Source organism: Lichenostomus cassidix, chromosome 14 (genome assembly GCF_008360975.1).
Source record: "Lichenostomus cassidix isolate B80296 chromosome 14, HeHo_3.0, whole genome shotgun sequence".
NCBI classification, from domain to species: Eukaryota; Metazoa; Chordata; class Aves; order Passeriformes; family Meliphagidae; genus Lichenostomus; species Lichenostomus cassidix.
The window spans coordinates 6,595,795-6,613,283 of NC_139495.1; the positions used below are offsets into that span (position 1 = coordinate 6,595,795).

Below are 17,489 nucleotides of genomic sequence, written 5' to 3' on the forward strand. Positions count from 1 at the left end.
TAAAGATCAACATGGCCAACAGAAGGGTAAAGAGTCTCTCCTTCCCTCAAGCAAGCATTGAAGTCAAAGACTGGGGCAATGTTTGGAACAGCAGATTCCACCCACAGAGAGGCCAGGACAGCCAGCACAGTGTCCAAGGCAATTTCACTGTTGCAGCTTTGAAGAACAGAGTGAAATATGTGTAACTCCAGAGTTCAGTTGTTCCAGCTTATTTTGAACAAAGCTGATGAATAAAGGTGGACTAACTAGGGGGTTGATGCCTCTTCTGGGCACCAGCCCACATGAGATGAGAATTTTGCATCTCCTCACCTCACAACACAGATTCTTCTGATATGAAGTGAGTCTTGTGGTTTGTTTTTTCCTTAGGGCAGGAAAAGCACTGATGGATGTTGGGGGTGCAGTATGTGTGTGTTTTAAAGCCCCATGAGAACACTTGAAATAAAGCTGTCAAATGGTTCACAGAAACCTCAAACTCTCCCTGGCCAGAGAAAGATGGCAGAGCTGGATAACCATTTGTGGCCCAGCTGGTTTGTTAGCTCCTCCAGCAGTTCATTAGGTTTGCTGTCAGAGCCATGGACACAGCCCTTTACACACACCAGGCTGCTGCCTCTGCTCTCACACCTCAGCAAATCACCTCAGCAGTGAGCAGCCCTGCTCACACTGCTTTGGGACACTCATGTTTCCTACAACCCCTGCTTTCACCCAGAGGGCTCACTGCCAGTTTCTGAAAACCACAAAATTAAGAGTGAAGCTGTGTTCTGTACCCCAGGCCAGGCCAGCAGCAGGAGGGAGATCCCAGCTGGAGCTCCAACACCCACCATGTCCAAATGCAGACACTCTCCTCAGTGAAGGTTCCACACACCTAAGCCCCCTTTGCTCGTAGATTGAGATTTAAGGCATTTAGGGGCTAAAGAAAACTTCTTACAAGACTGTACTTCTACCAGCCTAGAGAGACAGCAGCTGAATTCATAGAAGCTATGAAAGAGAATATTCAGTGTCTTGTGTGACCATAAAACAATTAAGAGACTCATTTTACAGTGCATTTTAATTAAAAGTTCATTATAAGAATTTTCTTTTAAGAACAGCATACTACATATTCATGGAAATATGTAACTTTACCCTACAAATGGGACTGTCACCATATTATTCTTACAATTCAAACATATGAAAAATAAAATATGATATTTAGCTTTATAAATTCCCCCTCCCCCCCTTTAAATCCTTTTTCTTTTAAATAACAAAATTATTAACTCTTTCCCATTACAGTGCATTTGCTATCTGCGAGCCACAAACCAAGTAGTCACATCAATGCCAAGGAAACAGCAACATTGTTTGCAAAATATTGAGAGAAAATTATAAAAAAATATAGTAGTCAGCCCAGTGCTTACAGAAGAGACAGTCAACAAGAATTGAAAAAGCAGCACAGTTTCATATTACATAGGACCATTATAATAACATATAAACCAGTGCAGAAGACTTTTATGCTGGAAAAATAGATAGCAATTCTCAGCAAGCAGAAACTGAACTTTGGCACTTGCTCATAAAAAGGCCTTTCAAAGCAAAACAAAATGGAAATCCACTTAATCACAGCTTGTATATTTAAAAAAATAAAGACATTGACTGAAGCAAGAGAAACAATAGAGAGAAGTTTACAAGCCAGGTCACTAGGAATTCAGTACATTCAGCCTACAGAAAATACAAGTACAATCTTTCATCCTCCCACCTAGGCTGGGATCCTGGCTAGCAAAGGACAGGCTTTGGGACAGAACCTCACCTGAAGCATCTCTGCTTCAATGGAGCTTTGCTGATTAAACAGCCCTTTCTTCAAATTGAACTGGTACAATGTGTCTCAAATACATCACCTCTTTATCATAAAATAAGGATTTCTAATCTGCAAATTAAAAAGCAAAAGCCTTGCACTCAGACAGTGGCTGTTCTGCTCTATCCATAGTTGCACCATAACCACTGCAGTGTAAGGATTAAGTGATTTTTCTTTTTAAAAAAGGGCTAAAAAAGAATGGCTTCAATTCAAAGGGGAGACGATAGACTGGAAGGAAGGGTTCACACTTAGCCTGTTAGTCCTGATGCTCTGTCAGCACTGCACATCATCAGGAACATGAGAGTGAAGTGTGCATGGCTGCTCTCCCTCCCTGCAGAAGAACTGATGTTCTAAGCTCAGGCCCAGCCAAAAGGCTGCTGCAGGCCAAAGCATATTTTTGGATCAGGCCATAAGAAAGCAAGGGCTGCTCTAGCCAAGAAGTGCTCCTTTCACAGTCAGGCTCAATGCCCCAAACTAGCAGCTATCTTTGCACTGAGGCAGTTTACTCTTTTTTTTTTTATTATTCTTTCAAGAAGTTGAGACTGGGGAAGGGCAAGGAGAAAAATAAGTGCTTTAGATTGCACAGGAGATTGTCCTACTAAAGGGGGCACTTGGATGGGAAATGATCACAGCTACAAGTCAAGCAGACGCTCCTCACACGTCTCCACAGGCCATTTAGTAGCACCTCCAAACACATCCACGTTGTTATCCACCCAGGGGATGATGTTGCCAGGCATGTTGATGGAGCAGTTGGCAATATTCATGATGTCTTCAGCTTTTAAGACCCTGTCCCATATATTGAACTGGCTCATCTCCCCAACGAAGGCTTGAGTTGCATCAAATCTTCCTCCGACTGTGTCCTTTGGGCACATAAGAGTCAGGATTAGATGAGAAGGTTATTTTAGCATTTTCTTCTTCAAACTTGAAGTCCCTCCCCACCCAGCCCCACTGCTAGAAAGTGGTGCAGAGTTAGTCACAGAGATGAACAAGTTAACATTTCTAAAAGAGCTACACTGAACAAGGCATTCTATGGAACAGTAACAGGTCCAACCTGAATTTTGCCAAACCAACTGAAGGCAAATGTGGTGACTGCAAAACATCCTAAAAAGGCTGTACATAACCAACCCTGCCCCCAGCAGCAGAGCAGGAAGGCAGCTTTAAATGTTGAGGCTAATTTAAGAGCCACTTTGCAAGCCTGGCACAGGACAACTCCAGCAAGAACTGCATTGATGTGTAAGGTTACCCTGAAAGCTTTATGGCTATAGATTAAACCATAACTGCAGCCCTTGCCCAATTGTCTGCAGGGCCTGTAAGATGTGATCTTTTGGTCTGAACAGGCTTTGTCTGCTTGTAACAAATGAGTGATTCAAACTGCCACTGCAGAAGCCTTAGAAGTGTTTGCTTGCTCCATTCACTACCCAAGGACAGAAATCACTCATCTGTGGTGATCACACTGACATGGAACTGAGAGCATAGGACAGAGCCAAGCATAGCACAGGCAAATGGCATAACAGAGACACAGAAAACCTGCCAGACACTCAGCAGTGAGCTGCAGCATCTGCTCTGCAGAGTGCATGAGGATACTGAACTTGCCATTCTGTCATTTATGTCATGGGTAAGTATCTACTAAAATCAATATTAAGACAAAAAGCAATTTTTCATTGCTCCACTGTGAACCTGGGAATCCTGAAGAAAGGCTTTTTCCTGCTACTTGTTACAATATTTACTGGTTTTAGTAAATGTTTAATATAGGTAGAGAAAAAATGTGGAGACAAGCCACACAATCCATAGGCAATTACTTATTAGATGTTAACAAGAAAAGCAACCTTCAAAATCCTTTGGGTTTTTTTTCAATATTCTAACAGGACTTATTATCAACAACATGAATATTCCAAATATTTAATAAATTAAATATACCAATCTGTGATTGCATTAAGTATTTGTTGCCTTGTTTCAGTCTTTCTGATACTGTGAATACAACAGGACCAAGTGTTTAACAGAGAAATTCTCATAGCTCTTGTTTGTCTGGGGAGTTTTGATTTTGTTTTTCTTTAAACCCTGGAACACCCTGTCATTCACTCACCTGCTCCTGACCCAGGATCAAGACACCTCCAGGTTTAATTGGATGCCAAGGAGCAAGGTTTTCCCCAGTGCCAAGCTTCTCTCCATCCTGGAAAGCTTCCCACATTCCATCTCTGGTTGTCCATGTTATGCAGATATGATGCCATTTTCCATCACTGATGAAGAGAGGGAGCTGGGCAACCTACAAAAAACAGAGAATGATGCATGTGGCAACCCAAATCTAGCAGTTCAAGCCCAACATGTAAAGAGGGACAGTATTTACTCTGTCCTCAGAGGCAAAAACTTTAGATACAGAAGTTAGTCAACACCCTACTTTGTAGGATTCCAGAGAATCAAAATTATTTAGGGTGGAAAAACCTCCAAGATCACCAAGTGCAATCACTAACCCATGTCCCCAGGTGCCACCTCTACACCTCTTTTAAGCACCTCCAGGGATGGTGACTCCACCACTGCCCTGAGCAGCCCATTCCAGTGCTTGACAACTCTCTCAGTGAAGAAATTTGTCCTCATACAGAATCAAAACCTCCCCTGGCACAACGTGGACATTTCTTCTTTTCCTGTTACTTGGGAGAAGAGACTAAATCCCATCCTGCATATTAACCTGGGGCATTTGTTGTTTAAATCTCAGTGCTTAATCATAACTTTCCATCCAATCCTCATGTTAAAATCCTCTTAAAATCTGCAGTTTGCCAGCACCATTTGTAGTAACAAGTTTGACAAATGGATCTGTCTGCTACCAGGGAAACTTGTGGGAACTATTCCATAGGCCTCACAGTAAGGAGGAATTATGCTCCTTTAGGAGTTTGATCTGAAAATTTACTCAGGTCAGCATCAAAACACAAATACAATGAGCTATGGAGCAGCTGTGATGTGGAACAAAGAAAATCCTCCCAGAATATTGGTACTATAGACACAATATTGAAGAGAAAAAAGTTGTTGCTAAAGATAAGCAGTTTGCTTCTCTTCCACAATCAATTAAAAATTATTGGTTTATTGATCTGGGAGGATAAGACTGTTACAAGTCCATAATCAGCCACAAGATGCAGCACCCAAGTTGTGTAGTAAACATCTGATCCCTCAGAGAGCAGTGAGTTACCAGGAAACCTAACTGAAGGTGGCGAGCAAGGAAGCATTTCTATACTGGTTTAATGCCACATTTCAGTTGACCTTGTTTTCTTCAAGCCTCTTGAAGCTTGTCAGAAACCATCAGTGGTATGAAGAAGCATGAGACAATGGCTACTTTTTGTACTTAAAATCTGAAAAAAATGCATTTAAACTGATGTTCAGTCATTCAGCATAACAAAACCACACTATTATGTGCCCTTTGATCTCTGTCTTCTGCAAAATTCTATTTAACATTTTAACATCTAACTTCTACAGCTACAAAGACAGAGATACTGCAACTGGCTTAGATCTCACAGGTCTTGCAATAAAGAGAAGTAAAGAGTTAGTGGAAAGGTTATGCTGACAATGAAGAGTAAGTCAGGTCTCACCTTATCATTAATTAGCAGTTCAATTGGATTATTGCCCCACTCTATGAGGACAATTTCATTGGCTTGCCCAGGAACAGCATAAGAGAATGGAGTGCCAATTCCAGGAGAAGCACTTGACCTCAGCCACAAGCACACAGTGAAAGCATAGAGCTCTGGCAGAGTCTTCTTGATCTTCCCATACAAGTAGTTTGTGCGAAGAGGAAGGGAGACTTTGAATTCATCAGGTGACTTAAATGCACTGTTACCTGGAATTACATGGAGCAAGAAAAACCTTTAGCATTAAGGAAAACAATGTACTGGTAATTCAGGCTAAGACACAATTGATATTGATAATCTTTGGAACTTTAATTGCTCTAGAGAGGTAAAGGAAAAAACAGTATATTGAAGTAGTATTTACTGAATGTTGACTTTGCTGCACATAAATATACAAATAGATTTTATCCACATTGTGATAATTATTTATTTTAGTGCTGCTCATTTAGAGCAAAAGAATAGATGGCAGGCAAACTTCTTCATTGCCTAGTTTATGGCTGGAGGGCTGCATGTTTCAAACGATTCCAACTGGTCTATATTTACTGTTAGTAAAATGGATTCTCTGCTATGCTCCTTAAAGCATCACAGTGCTTCACAACCAGGATTTCTTTTCCTACTACTGCTACACAAGCAGCTAGGAGCAGAATCCCTGTGTTAAGATCTCAGGCTAAGAAACTGATTAACTTTCTCCTTTTGGGCAGCAAATCTGAAATAAGACTACACTGACATAGTCCAGAAAGCAGCTAAATTCAGTAGAACTGATTTCTGTCCCATCAACTAAACAGGACAAGACCTAAAGAGTTCAAAATGAAGTGAATTTAAAAAAGCAATATCAAGCTATGAACTATAAAGATTAGACACTTGATTTAATATAAAAGCGGAAATTATTATCAAGCTTTTTCCAAAAGAGGCAATAAAAACCATTGAGATATTCTAGGCTTGCTTACAAAATTGAGAACCATTAAGGCCAAAACTTTCTGTAGTTACCATACTCTGTATCACTTACTCGTATACTTCTGATATAGATGCTTTCAAGTAGTTTTCTAGAATTAAGTATTAAGAAATAAATTCCACATTGTGCCACAAAATAAAACCCCCACAGTTCTGTAGTAATGTCACCCTCAACTTTTTAGCAGTCTGTTCTTGAGTCTCACTCATTTCCTTTGCTCACATTCCTGAAATGAATTCAATCCCCTTGCCAAACTTCACACTCCAGTCCAAATGAAAAGCTGTTGTCACAAAAGGTTGCCACAATTCTCATATGTGTTCTTTAAATCACTGGCATTCTCTCAGTTCCCATTCTCAGAAGCAACTGAAGTGCTTTGGCTGCATTTTTCACAGAATGAGGGGGTGGGAGAAGAAAAAGCTTCTCTTTCACTTGAATCTGTCTTGAGGAACTTACAGACCAAACCTGAAATAGTCTAAATTCCAGGCAATTAAAAAAACAGGGTCTTAGGCTTAATGCTGAACAACCTCCATTAGGCTGTTATAACCAATCTCACACAGAAAAACCAGAATAATTGCATTAAAAGAGCAATTATTTTTTACTAGATGGGCAAGAAATACTGTTATTCCCTTTCAGGGATAGAGAAAAATAGGTTTAGGCATAGTAAACGACCTGTTTGCAGCTCCAGCAAAGCCAGGAATCACATTGAAGTCCAGGCACTACTAGCTGCAGGATTATACCTCCTGCTTTTTCTGCGGCATCAACTCCTGCTGTCAATGGAGACAACCAGTGAAGGAATTAACAGAAAACTTTGGGAACCACAACAGTTGTGCAAGTTTTAAACTCATCTGCCTCATTGGTAACTAAAAGATAAAATCCAAAGCTCAGTGTCACCTCATAAGGTTAGTTTTTTTCCTCTGATCTCAGGACAATGAGGAGCTTCTGACACTGTAGTTAGTTGTGGGGAGGAAATGCTAAACAATACTGCATTTTAAATAAAAGCATAATAGAAACACTATTTTCAAATTAGGTCAATTCAAATATTGTCTGTATTTAATACACAAAAAAAAAGTTCTTAGATCATTATTACTCTCACTTTGATTTGACAGAGGAACAACTGCTAAGCTGTACAGTAATAGAGAGCAAATGACACAACTAAAAGAAAGGCTGTATCTTGGTTCCTGTCCCAAATTCTTCATTTTCCTGGAGACTTACGACAGCCCTCACTCCCCACACAAAAACTAAAGGTGGGAACAGGTTATTTTTAGCCTAACTGAATTACACATTCCTGTTCTCCCACCACTCTCTCTTTCTGATATGAGTCACATCTTTCAGAGACAAGGACTATCTATACTTGACACATCAGACATTAACAGGCCACTCATTCTCCATAACTTTAGTTGCAGGTTAGGCTTTATCTTGGCTCTCAGAAAACACTAAAAGGGCCAGTAGAAGATCTCTTCTTCCTCCTTCCCTTTTCCCCTCCTTCACACTTTTTAGATGAAAGATTAAAAGATACAGTATTACTCAAAAGGGTCCATTAGGCTGCATTTCTAAACTCATGAGATATTCACATTTGTACCATTTTGAAGGCATGTCCATTAAGCTGCTTTTAAGCAGAGAGTTATTCACCTTGGAAAATCATTTAAGGATTGGGCAGTGATATTTACTGCCACTCTAGTCCTACACAGTCCCCTCTTGCAGGTATACAGTCAATACAGAAAGAATTCTGTGCTTTAGGTTACTTCCACAGACATTTGTAATTCAAATAAACAGACTCTACTCAAGCAGAGAGATCTCAGTAATAATTAAAGCAAGAATCAGAATGAATGACTAGGATTACGAGAGTGTCCCCCAGTGGACCATGTGTAATCTACTGTAAACTCTGAAGGCTGTAGTATTCAAGTATCTGCAGTTACCCAAAGCCATAACCAACAACAAAAGGAAAGGTGATCATCAATACTTGCAAAGCAGCAGGAAACAAACCTGGTATAAAATACCATTCATTACATCAAAGGTGCTAATTAAATTTAGCCAATATGACTCTCAGTCCAAATAAAGGCAGTTCTACTTAGATGTGTGCTTGACATTATGGAGCTATTTACACCCATGTCATACTTATTCCTATTTCCACTTGCCTCCTTATAGATCTTTCCATCCCACAAACACTAAGAGTTTCATCCTAGCCACCCACACATGCCAAATTAAGAGACGGGAAGCCAAAGCCAGGCAACTGCCTGTCAAGCAAGAAGCCTGTGATAAAAGAAAAAGGAGAATCCAAGCATTTGCACTGTCACCTACTATTTAGTCCAGTACCTTAATGCCTTTCCCTCAAGGCCCACATTTGGTCTGCTGCTCTGGAAGAAGTAAACAAAATTAATAAGCACGGGGAAGCATTTAGCTTCTGAGCAATTACCTTTCTCTAACTCAGACACTCTTTCTAGCAATGCATTCAAGGCTGTCTCTGTCTTCTGCCGATGGGCTGAGGTCTCGTTGTGCAGCAGAGACTTCTCATCCTCCAGCTCGGCCACTTTGCTCAGCAGTTGGCGCTCCAGGTCCCCGAGGCGCCGCTGGAGCATCTCCCGCAGGTCACTGGGCAGGGCTGCATAGGACACGTTGGCCCGGAGCTGGTGCTTTAGGGCAAAGCAGAAGGGAAAAAAGAACAGGCATTTCTGAAACAGAAGCTGTGAAATGCAGATATGCTCCCGATTCAAAGGGGGAAAGTAAGATCATGGAGCTCTCCCGCAAGTACAAAAGAGGTATTGCTTTTTAGCACTTGTCATGCTCAGTGCTTTTATCAGCACTGTAGCTGAACAGGTCCTGAAACAAAAGGGCACTTTGGTTAGAGGCTTCCAGCACTTCATAATGAAGGAGTTTTCATACATTTAAGTTCAATAAAATCAATGCAGCGAGCAGGTCTGATGCACTTCTATTAGTATGCATACATGTGGCACATCAGTCAATTTTTGCTTTACTTACTGTTAGAGACATAGCCAACATAAGTAAACAGAAAAACTATCACTTCATTTTAGATTAAAAATTAAGCTGCTTTGAAAGCAGATTTACCAAAGTCAGATGCTCTTTAAATCAACTGTAAGCATTAACCAATGAAAGTATTCTTATTCAACCTGAAAAAAAGAGGCACCTTGCACTCTCTAACAACACTGGTATCTTTAAAGATACTAACAAAATAACATTTCCAGCTACCATGTTATTCTAGCGGAGTTTCTCTTCTACAACTCTAAAAAGAATGCTTCAGAAAGACAGCAATAGTAATAAAAGGATGGAATACTATCAGCTCATTCAAAACTGTACTTGCAAAGCAGCCCTGACAGAACAGCCTTTTGCAAGTTACTTTCCATCCTCACATCAGCACTGACTGGAGGACAGCAGCAGGACACGTGAGGCTTTCAGGGTGTGAAAATCAAAACATCAGCACAAACCCTGGGAGAATGCTCTCTATGAAACATTTCCATGAGCAGCACTCAAACCATGGGCACTGTCCAGAGGCTCATGGAAATCACTTATCGGTGGGCTCGGACCAAATCCCCTTTCTGTTCAGAGGTGCACAGAATTGGGTTCTTTTTATTCTATGTCAGCTCTAAGTACATCATCTTATCTGCACCATCTGCCCAACACAATCTCCTCATTACCACTGGTCTGTTCAGCACCATATGCCGAGGTCTTACTGCCCAAGACGTCAGCTTTGTACCTCAAACCCCATGAAGTCACATCCCCAGAATGAGAGATTTACACATATTAATACAGAAACTAAGCCGGTGACAAACAGGGAAACCATAATCTCCCCCCACGCAGCGGGAGAACACATTCAAGAGCAGCCCCTTAGGGTTCTTGATATTAAAGGGAACAGATAAATAACAAAAGAACACGACAGGCCAGCCGAGGCGCTCGCCCCGGGGCCGGGGCAGTTCGGATCTCTCTCCGTAGGGATTTAGCGCACTACTCGCGCCCCAAGCGCTCGCTGGACGTGGAGCGGCTCCGCTGCCCGGCCCTACCTCCAGGCTCTCCAGCCGGTCCTTCAGGGTCTGCATGGTGCGGCTCAGCTGGTCGATGACCTGCGCCGGGTCCCGCGGCAGGTCGCCCATCGTGTCCTTGCCCTTGCCCACCTCGTTCTTCCACGAGGACTTGCCGTCGGCGCCCTCGCAGCGGCTCAGCTTCCCGGTGAGCTCCCGGATGGCCTCCCGCTGGCTCCCGATGGTCTCCTTCTGCTGCAGGACGGTCTCCCGCAGCTGCAGCACCGTGGCTTTGAGCTCCTCCTCGGGGGGCAGCGCGCCGCCCTGCATGGGCACGGGGGGCAGCGGGCAGCCCGTGCCCGCGGCGTCCAGCGGCAGCGAGGTGCACACGAAGCGGCTGCCCGAAGGGCTCTCCTGCTCCCCGGCCGGCGACCCCCGACCGCCCGCCGCTACGGCGAGCAGGAGCCCGGCGGCGACGAGCAGCATCCCGGCTGGCGAGCGGGGCGCCCGCTGGGCGGGCCGGCCGGGGCCGAGCCGCGGTGCCAGGAGCGGGTCCCGCCGCCCCGTCCGGTCCGTCCCGTCCCGCTCTCCACACGCCGCTCCCGCGCCCGCCGCCGGCCGCGGCTTTTATGGGCAGCGAGAACCCGGGGGGCGGGGCCCGGCTCGCGCCGCCCACGCTGGTTGGCTGCGAGCGGCGCTGACGTCAGTCGGGGCGGGGCCAGGGGCGCGGGGTCGGAGCGCTCCGGAGCAGCAGCGGCAGGACAGACCTGAGCGGCGCGGTGCGGCTGACGGGATGGAGCTTCTCCCCGGGATAGAGCTTCTGCCCGGGATGGAGCTTCTGCCCGGGATGGAGCTCCTGCCCGGGATGGAGCTCATCCCCGTGTGCAGCCCAGCCTCTCGTGTGTCCGCTGACACCCGCTGTCCCTTGTCCTCGCGCCTCGCTCCGCGGGAAGAGCCCGGCTCCGTCCAGCCCGATGGTCTCTGCCGAACCCGCTCCGGCTTGTCAGTGTCTTTCTGGTAGTGAGCGGGACAGAACGGGACCCAGCATCTCGAGGTGATCCAGGCAGTGCCGAGCAAAGGGATTATCCCTTCCCATCCACTCGCTGCCTACACTGCTGCTAATGCAGCCTGGGATACAGCTGGCCTGGGCCAGCTCTTTGAGCTCAAACATAATGCCCTCAGAAAAACGAGAATGGTTCAAGCTATACATCACTATTCACATTTATGATGGAGGGGAAAGGGACAGGAACATCTTAAGAGGGATCATCAGAAATTTTTGTAGAGTACCATAATTCTATTGCTGGACCATAAGACCGTTGTGGTTTAGGTATATTGTTTGTGGCATCCAATATTTTTAATGCTGGTCCCCTTGTTTCACTTGAGTTACTTTGAATTTATAATCCATAAAGGCTTTTATATTTTCCAAGTAACATACAAAAACTGAACAGTTCTTGCAAACTTCTTGTGCATATGCAATAAAAACTGTTACCTCCACTGGAAAAATAGAGAAACAATTTTCTTATGCATCAGCAGAGGCTGCTCTTAGGACTCCCAAATCTTTGAGTAGAACTTCAGATTTTTAAAAAGTTTATACATGGAGATGAAGGACATTTTACCATAGGGTGAATAGCTCCTACTCGGAATTAGATGACTTTTTAAATAATAATGAATAAAAATAAAGAATGAAGAATGTGTAATTGAAAATAGTTTTAGCTTTTTTTTCAGTCAGCATGAGAATTGCTGTGTTACAGAATGAGTTAACAAGTCTCCAGGAGTAAGGACCACAGGGACAGTTAAATCTGATGGTTTCATGAAGTCCAGTTTATTTGTTCAAGTCTTCCAGGAATGTCTTCTTTAAAGTCACACAAGTCAAAGGCCAGCAAAGTCACTGTTAAGCCAGACAAGAGAGATGTATCTCCTATTTCTTATTCAAGGGGAGAGAACACCAGGGGCAGGCAGAGTTCAAAATGCAACCTGAAGCTCCGATTTCTGTCTGAACTCCCTTTGCCTGGAAACCAGGTCTCAGGAGCCTGTGCTGCTTCCTGAATGAATGAAAACATACCCACTCAAGTGCAGAGGCTCTGACTAATGCCTGGTTAGACATTTAATCCTGCCAAAATCAACAGCATATCACTGCTTCATCCCTAGGCTGATGAAAATTCTGGATGCTGCAATGAGGAGGACCATGCAAGTGCACCAGGAACATCTCACCTGTCCACACAGGGTCTTTTCAGTCCACAGAAGTCAAAGAAATATTAAAGTCTATACAGAACAATGCACCAGAATTTTTGCCCTATATGTAAGATTAATCAGTCATATCTGTATTGCATTACAGCTAACTTCTCCCAAATTTCATGTTAAGTGGTATGAAAAAAGTAAAAAAAACTATTATAAAATGCTGGATTTAACCTGTAGGACAACAGTAGTCAATTGCTTTTATACAGCTTGATTCTACCCTCTATAATATGAATTGTGATGGTACCCTGTGCAAATAACCTCACATTACTTCAAACTAAACCTCAAACTTTGATTTTAATTCCCACTTTACAATTCAGAGCTGTTTCAAACAGATTTTAACTCAATGCATGGCAGTGATAAAGGCATTGCATCCTTTTAAATTCAAGCAACGTATAGCTTGAAGGTTTTGCTTAATTATAGATAGATTTTTGTCATGATCTCTTATTCAGGCAAGCTGAGGAGTAATACAAGCAGCAGCAAGCAATAAACATCTGACTTCAGAGTTCTGTTAGGTATTTGACGGTAAATTGCTCCTGACAACAAAAGTATTGTCCTTTATTACTCTACTGTTTCTTCTTGACAGGGGAGGTCAGTAAAACAGCAAAGAATCCCAACAAAGACACTCAGAAATGTCAGTTATCACACAGGGAGGCATAAATGTGGAGGACACAGAGAAAGACAGGTATTATCCATTGTGCTTCTTAACATCCTTAATATTTTGCTGCAGTACTTCAAAGCTTTCAGAATAAAAAGGAGGTGATTGCCCTGCTCTGCTCTGCTCTGCGCTGGTGCAGCCTCACCCCAGTCCTGTGTGCATTTTTGGGCACCAAAATATAAGCATTAAACTAATAGAGAGTGTCCAGAGGAAGCCACGAGGATGGGGAAGGGTCTGGAGGGGAGGCTGTATGAGGAGTGGCTGAGAGCACTTGGTCTGTTCAGCCGGGAGGAGACTGAGGGGAGACCTCATGGTCTTCAACATCTCCACGAGGGGCACAGGACGGGCAGCTCCAATCCCTGCTCCCTGTGATCAGGACAGGACCCGAGGGAATGCTTGGAGCCGTGTCAGGAGAGGTTTAGGCTAGATACTAGGACACAAAAATTCACCCAGAGGATGTTTGGGCACTGAACAGGCTCCCCAGGGCAATGGTGACAGCACCAACCTGACAGAGCTCAGGAAGCATTTGGACACAGCTCTCAGGCACAGGGTGGGATTGCAGAGGATGGCAAGGACTGCCCTGTGCAGGGCCAGGAACTGGATTTCCATGATGCCTGTGGGATCAACTCAGGACAATCTACAATTCTATGACTCTATAACCCAAACAACACGAATTACCTCACTTTACCCCATTTGCAGATTCTAAGTACTAAATTTAACTCATGTAATATTTTATTGAAACATTTCTTGTGGCTGTAGGCAGTGTTTCTTCATGTCGAAGGCCATATAAATCTTCATTTTGAGAGACTGCCATGCAGCAGTACATTATCATAAATAATAAATCATTAAAATTCCAAGAAAGTCTATCATTTTTACATCAATACATCATCACATGTTAAAGCATAAGATAGCTGAATACTTGATCACTCAAGATGTTTCAAAAAGGATGGGTTTTTTCCTTATGACCAAGACGATCAGTTCATAGGCACCATGATGATATTTCACTGTAGGATAAAAGTTGATTGGGTTAGAGAGGGAAGCACAGAGAGTACAGACAACTTACAGTTGTGTTTGAGAGGTTTTTGAAACTCCTAGCTCTGTGGCTGTCAGGCAGCCTAGTGTGTCAGCAGCCCACAGAATGGATTTTTAATTTTTAATTTAACTTTGACAGTTTCTATTGCCTTCAAAAGGGCTTTATTCTCTTTGGAAGCAGCACTTGCATGCTAGCTGCTATCTGTCTTTGATGCCTAACTGTAGTGTCTAACACCAGAACCTCAGTCTCTATGTGAAATGCATTGAGATTCTCAACAATATAAAGGGTTTGTGTTTAGGATGAAGGTCTGGAATTCAGGGGATCTGACATAAATCTTTGTTAACACATACCTGTCTGGCTACTATCACTAACAATTTTGCAAAAATTCTAAATAAATTAGGAGACAGTGCTTCATTTTTAAGGTGTAACTTAAGTGCACAAAAGGCAGCATACAAGTGATTTTAGATGAAAAGTTATTATCTTTTTTTGATATTTCAGGTTTGTTCCATTCATTATTATCCAGATGTTCAGTAAAATATTGGTCTAAATTATCCAAAAGCCCTGACTTAAATTAGACCTACAGATATGGGTTTAGGTCCTTTTTATGGGAGACTTAGAAATTCAGGTCTTACTGTAATTAAGCATTTAACTGGCTAAAGAAATTCTCGAAAGCGCCAGCTGTGCAGCTTCAACAGCAAGTAGGGATATTTGAAAAAAAGTCTAATTTCTCTACACCTCCTTAGCATTTCTCAGATTGTAAACTCACACCAGGGAGAAGCTGTCTATTGCTGTATGACTGTGCATCATCCTGAAATTAAAAAAATAAATATATTCCATTTGTGTAATTCCTTAAGTATGTGTCATTGTCAAAATGCACCAATTTCACTTCTTTCTTCACAAGTTTAGCTATTTACTCTATTAACTAGAGAACTATTCACGAGCAATGAAGCCTGAAATTATGCCATTCTTTTCAGTATCTTCTTAATATGTTTGCTGAGTAATCAGCTATGATGTGAATCTGTATTTATCCTTTAGTATCTACTTCTGACTGCATAAAAGTCCCCTGGCTGCTGATTAGAGAGGTGCCACAAAACTGAACTCCAAAATTTTTATGCATATTCCAAAAAACTTGGTATCTGGCAAGTGTTACTACCAGGAAATTTAGAAGGAAGAGAGGCAATTAATCAGTTACAGGAAAGTATATGAAATCTAGTTTGCCTAGAAAAGCTAAAAGTCACAGCAGCCAGGGATATTGCAGCATGAGGATTTTGTTCAACACACTTTAGGTGTTTTTTATACTCCCATTTTACATAGTTTTTATGGATAAAATAGAATATTAGAAGAAACCAATCGTTAAGAGACATTCTCCCTTTTTCTTTCCATATCCCAAGCAGGTCTACGAAAATCATAAATGAAAAATGTATTCCCTTTTAAGCCAATAGGATTTTTCCCACTGATCTGAATAAATTCAGGATTTCTCTAGCTCATTTAAATGATACATCACTCTTCTGAGAATCATTAATTTGAATGATCTTCCTTCTGGCAGAAGAGCAACAGAACTCACTGCAAAAACCAACTTTGTCAGAGAGATTCAGTGCAGGAACTTTCAAAGAACATCAGGTAGTTAAAAGAGAGCTTACTGCCTCCAGCATTCCCATATGCTGCTGGTGACTAAAGGACAGGAATAGGAGACTTTTGGGGAAGTCTGCCTGTCACCCTGACACTGATCACACACAAACTGCCTGTCACCCTGACACTGATCACCAACCAGCGAGACAGCAGGTCAGCCACTGCAGGACCTATTCTCTTCCTGTACTCGACAGACATTTAGCCCAAAATGCCAGGCTCAGAAATTCTGAGAAGTGAAATAGGTTAGTTATGTGGAGCACAAACCCTGAGAGCTTCACCTTTATTACTTGATTATTATTAATGCACATCTCCCTGAAATTGTGTGACTTTTGTCCAATTCCAAAAGCAAGAAAAATCACAGAATTTGGCTAGAGATAAAGTCTGCATACATATAAAATACATTGCAATGTATCAAATGCTTTTACATGTTCAGATCTGGATATTTATTGCTCAAGTTGCTTTTCAAAATTCTTAGCCCACTTAGATCTGGTGTTTTTGAAGAGTAAGATGCTACTGTGAAATGACCTAATATCACACTTCTTTCTGTAGCACGTGAGAGGCATTTCCTCTCCTCAGACTCCATTAGCACCACTTCCCACATGGACTATTGCTCTCAGAGCAGGAGATGAAGCTATTAAACTCCATTGCAGGTGTCTCAGTGCTTTGCACAGGAGCAGGATAAAGTAGCTCCTGTTATATCTCCAAACACTGCAGTGTGGATGATTATTACAGTCCACACTTGGGCTGCTCTGATGTGTTTCTAGAGGCAATCAGCTTATGGCAGTCCCTTGAAAACTTTCTGGTTTTCAAAGTCCAGTAGCAGATCAAGAGTTCCCCTGTTGCTGGCTGGGAAATTGTGTCCCTTGACCAATCACTGTCACTGTGGTGTTAGAAATGTCTTTTCTCTTTCCATGACACAATTACAAAAACCACAAATACACATTTGTACCAGTCATTCACACCTCTACACCTGTGCATACCTCTGTGTGCAAGGTGCTCACACACACCCACAGACATGTTATATTAACTCCATTTTTTAATACAGAAATACACCCGTGGATTTAGAACTAGAATTCACAGAATAGAATGTAATGTACCAGCCTTGTGACAAAGGAAGAGAGAAAAGAATACACGAGAGATTAGAAATCCAGGACAAAAGGCAGAACATCTTTCAGTGCCTTTCCATTACAGAACATTACTATAGAAGCAGCCCAGTCTTTCATGTGGGTGAGTCAGTTTCTCAGTTCTGTCAGGAGCAGAGTGATAACCTTGAGTTCTCCCACCAGGGATTTCCCTTCTCTGCAGACTATTTTTGTGTCTCACTCTGTGACTGACAATTAGAAATGCTATTATGTCATGACCCATATGACACATGAAATGCCGAAGCACCAGGTGTTCTGAGATGATGTTAAGTCACCTCAATAGGTTTCATTTCAAGTTCTAATGAGTGTGACAAAGTAAAGATTCATGGAGAGGATCCATAAAGTTCTGGTAGGCTGAGAGAAAAATGAAGTCATTGTCTGTGGAGGTAGTTTTTGCAAGAAGCTAGAATGTGCACAGATGGAAGAAGACTGACACAGGAAGATT

The 17,489-nt window shown here is 42.6% G+C and overlaps 1 protein-coding gene across 1 annotated transcript; it reads right to left on the reverse strand.

Annotated features, from left to right (window-relative positions):
* Nucleotides 1–1,027: 1,027 nt before the first annotated feature.
* On the reverse strand, nucleotides 1,028–10,945 carry NPTX2 (neuronal pentraxin 2). The gene is made up of 5 exons (XM_085074644.1): nucleotides 10,390–10,945; nucleotides 8,790–9,006; nucleotides 5,395–5,639; nucleotides 3,903–4,082; nucleotides 1,028–2,679 (listed from the first exon to the last, which is right to left on the reverse strand). The coding sequence occupies exons 1-5, from the start codon at nucleotides 10,831–10,833 to the stop codon at nucleotides 2,452–2,454; spliced, it is 1,314 nt and encodes a 437-aa protein (XP_084930770.1). The 5' UTR covers nucleotides 10,834–10,945; the 3' UTR covers nucleotides 1,028–2,451.
* Between the last annotated feature and the right edge of the window lie 6,544 nt (nucleotides 10,946–17,489).

What these genes read in the sequence shown, in the direction of transcription:
- NPTX2 (XM_085074644.1), bottom strand. Translation starts at nt 10,833, where the DNA reads ATGCTGCTCGTCGCCGCCGGGCTCCTGCTCGCCGTAGCGGCGGGCGGT. An exon ending in ACCGGCTGGAGAGCCTGGAG is followed by an intron (nt 9,007 to 10,389) that starts GTAGGGCCGGGC and finishes TTTGCCCTAAAG; the next exon opens with CACCAGCTCCGGGCCAACGT. An exon ending in TGATCCTGGGTCAGGAGCAG is followed by an intron (nt 2,680 to 3,902) that starts GTGAGTGAATGA and finishes ATGTGCCCAAAG; the next exon opens with GACACAGTCGGAGGAAGATT.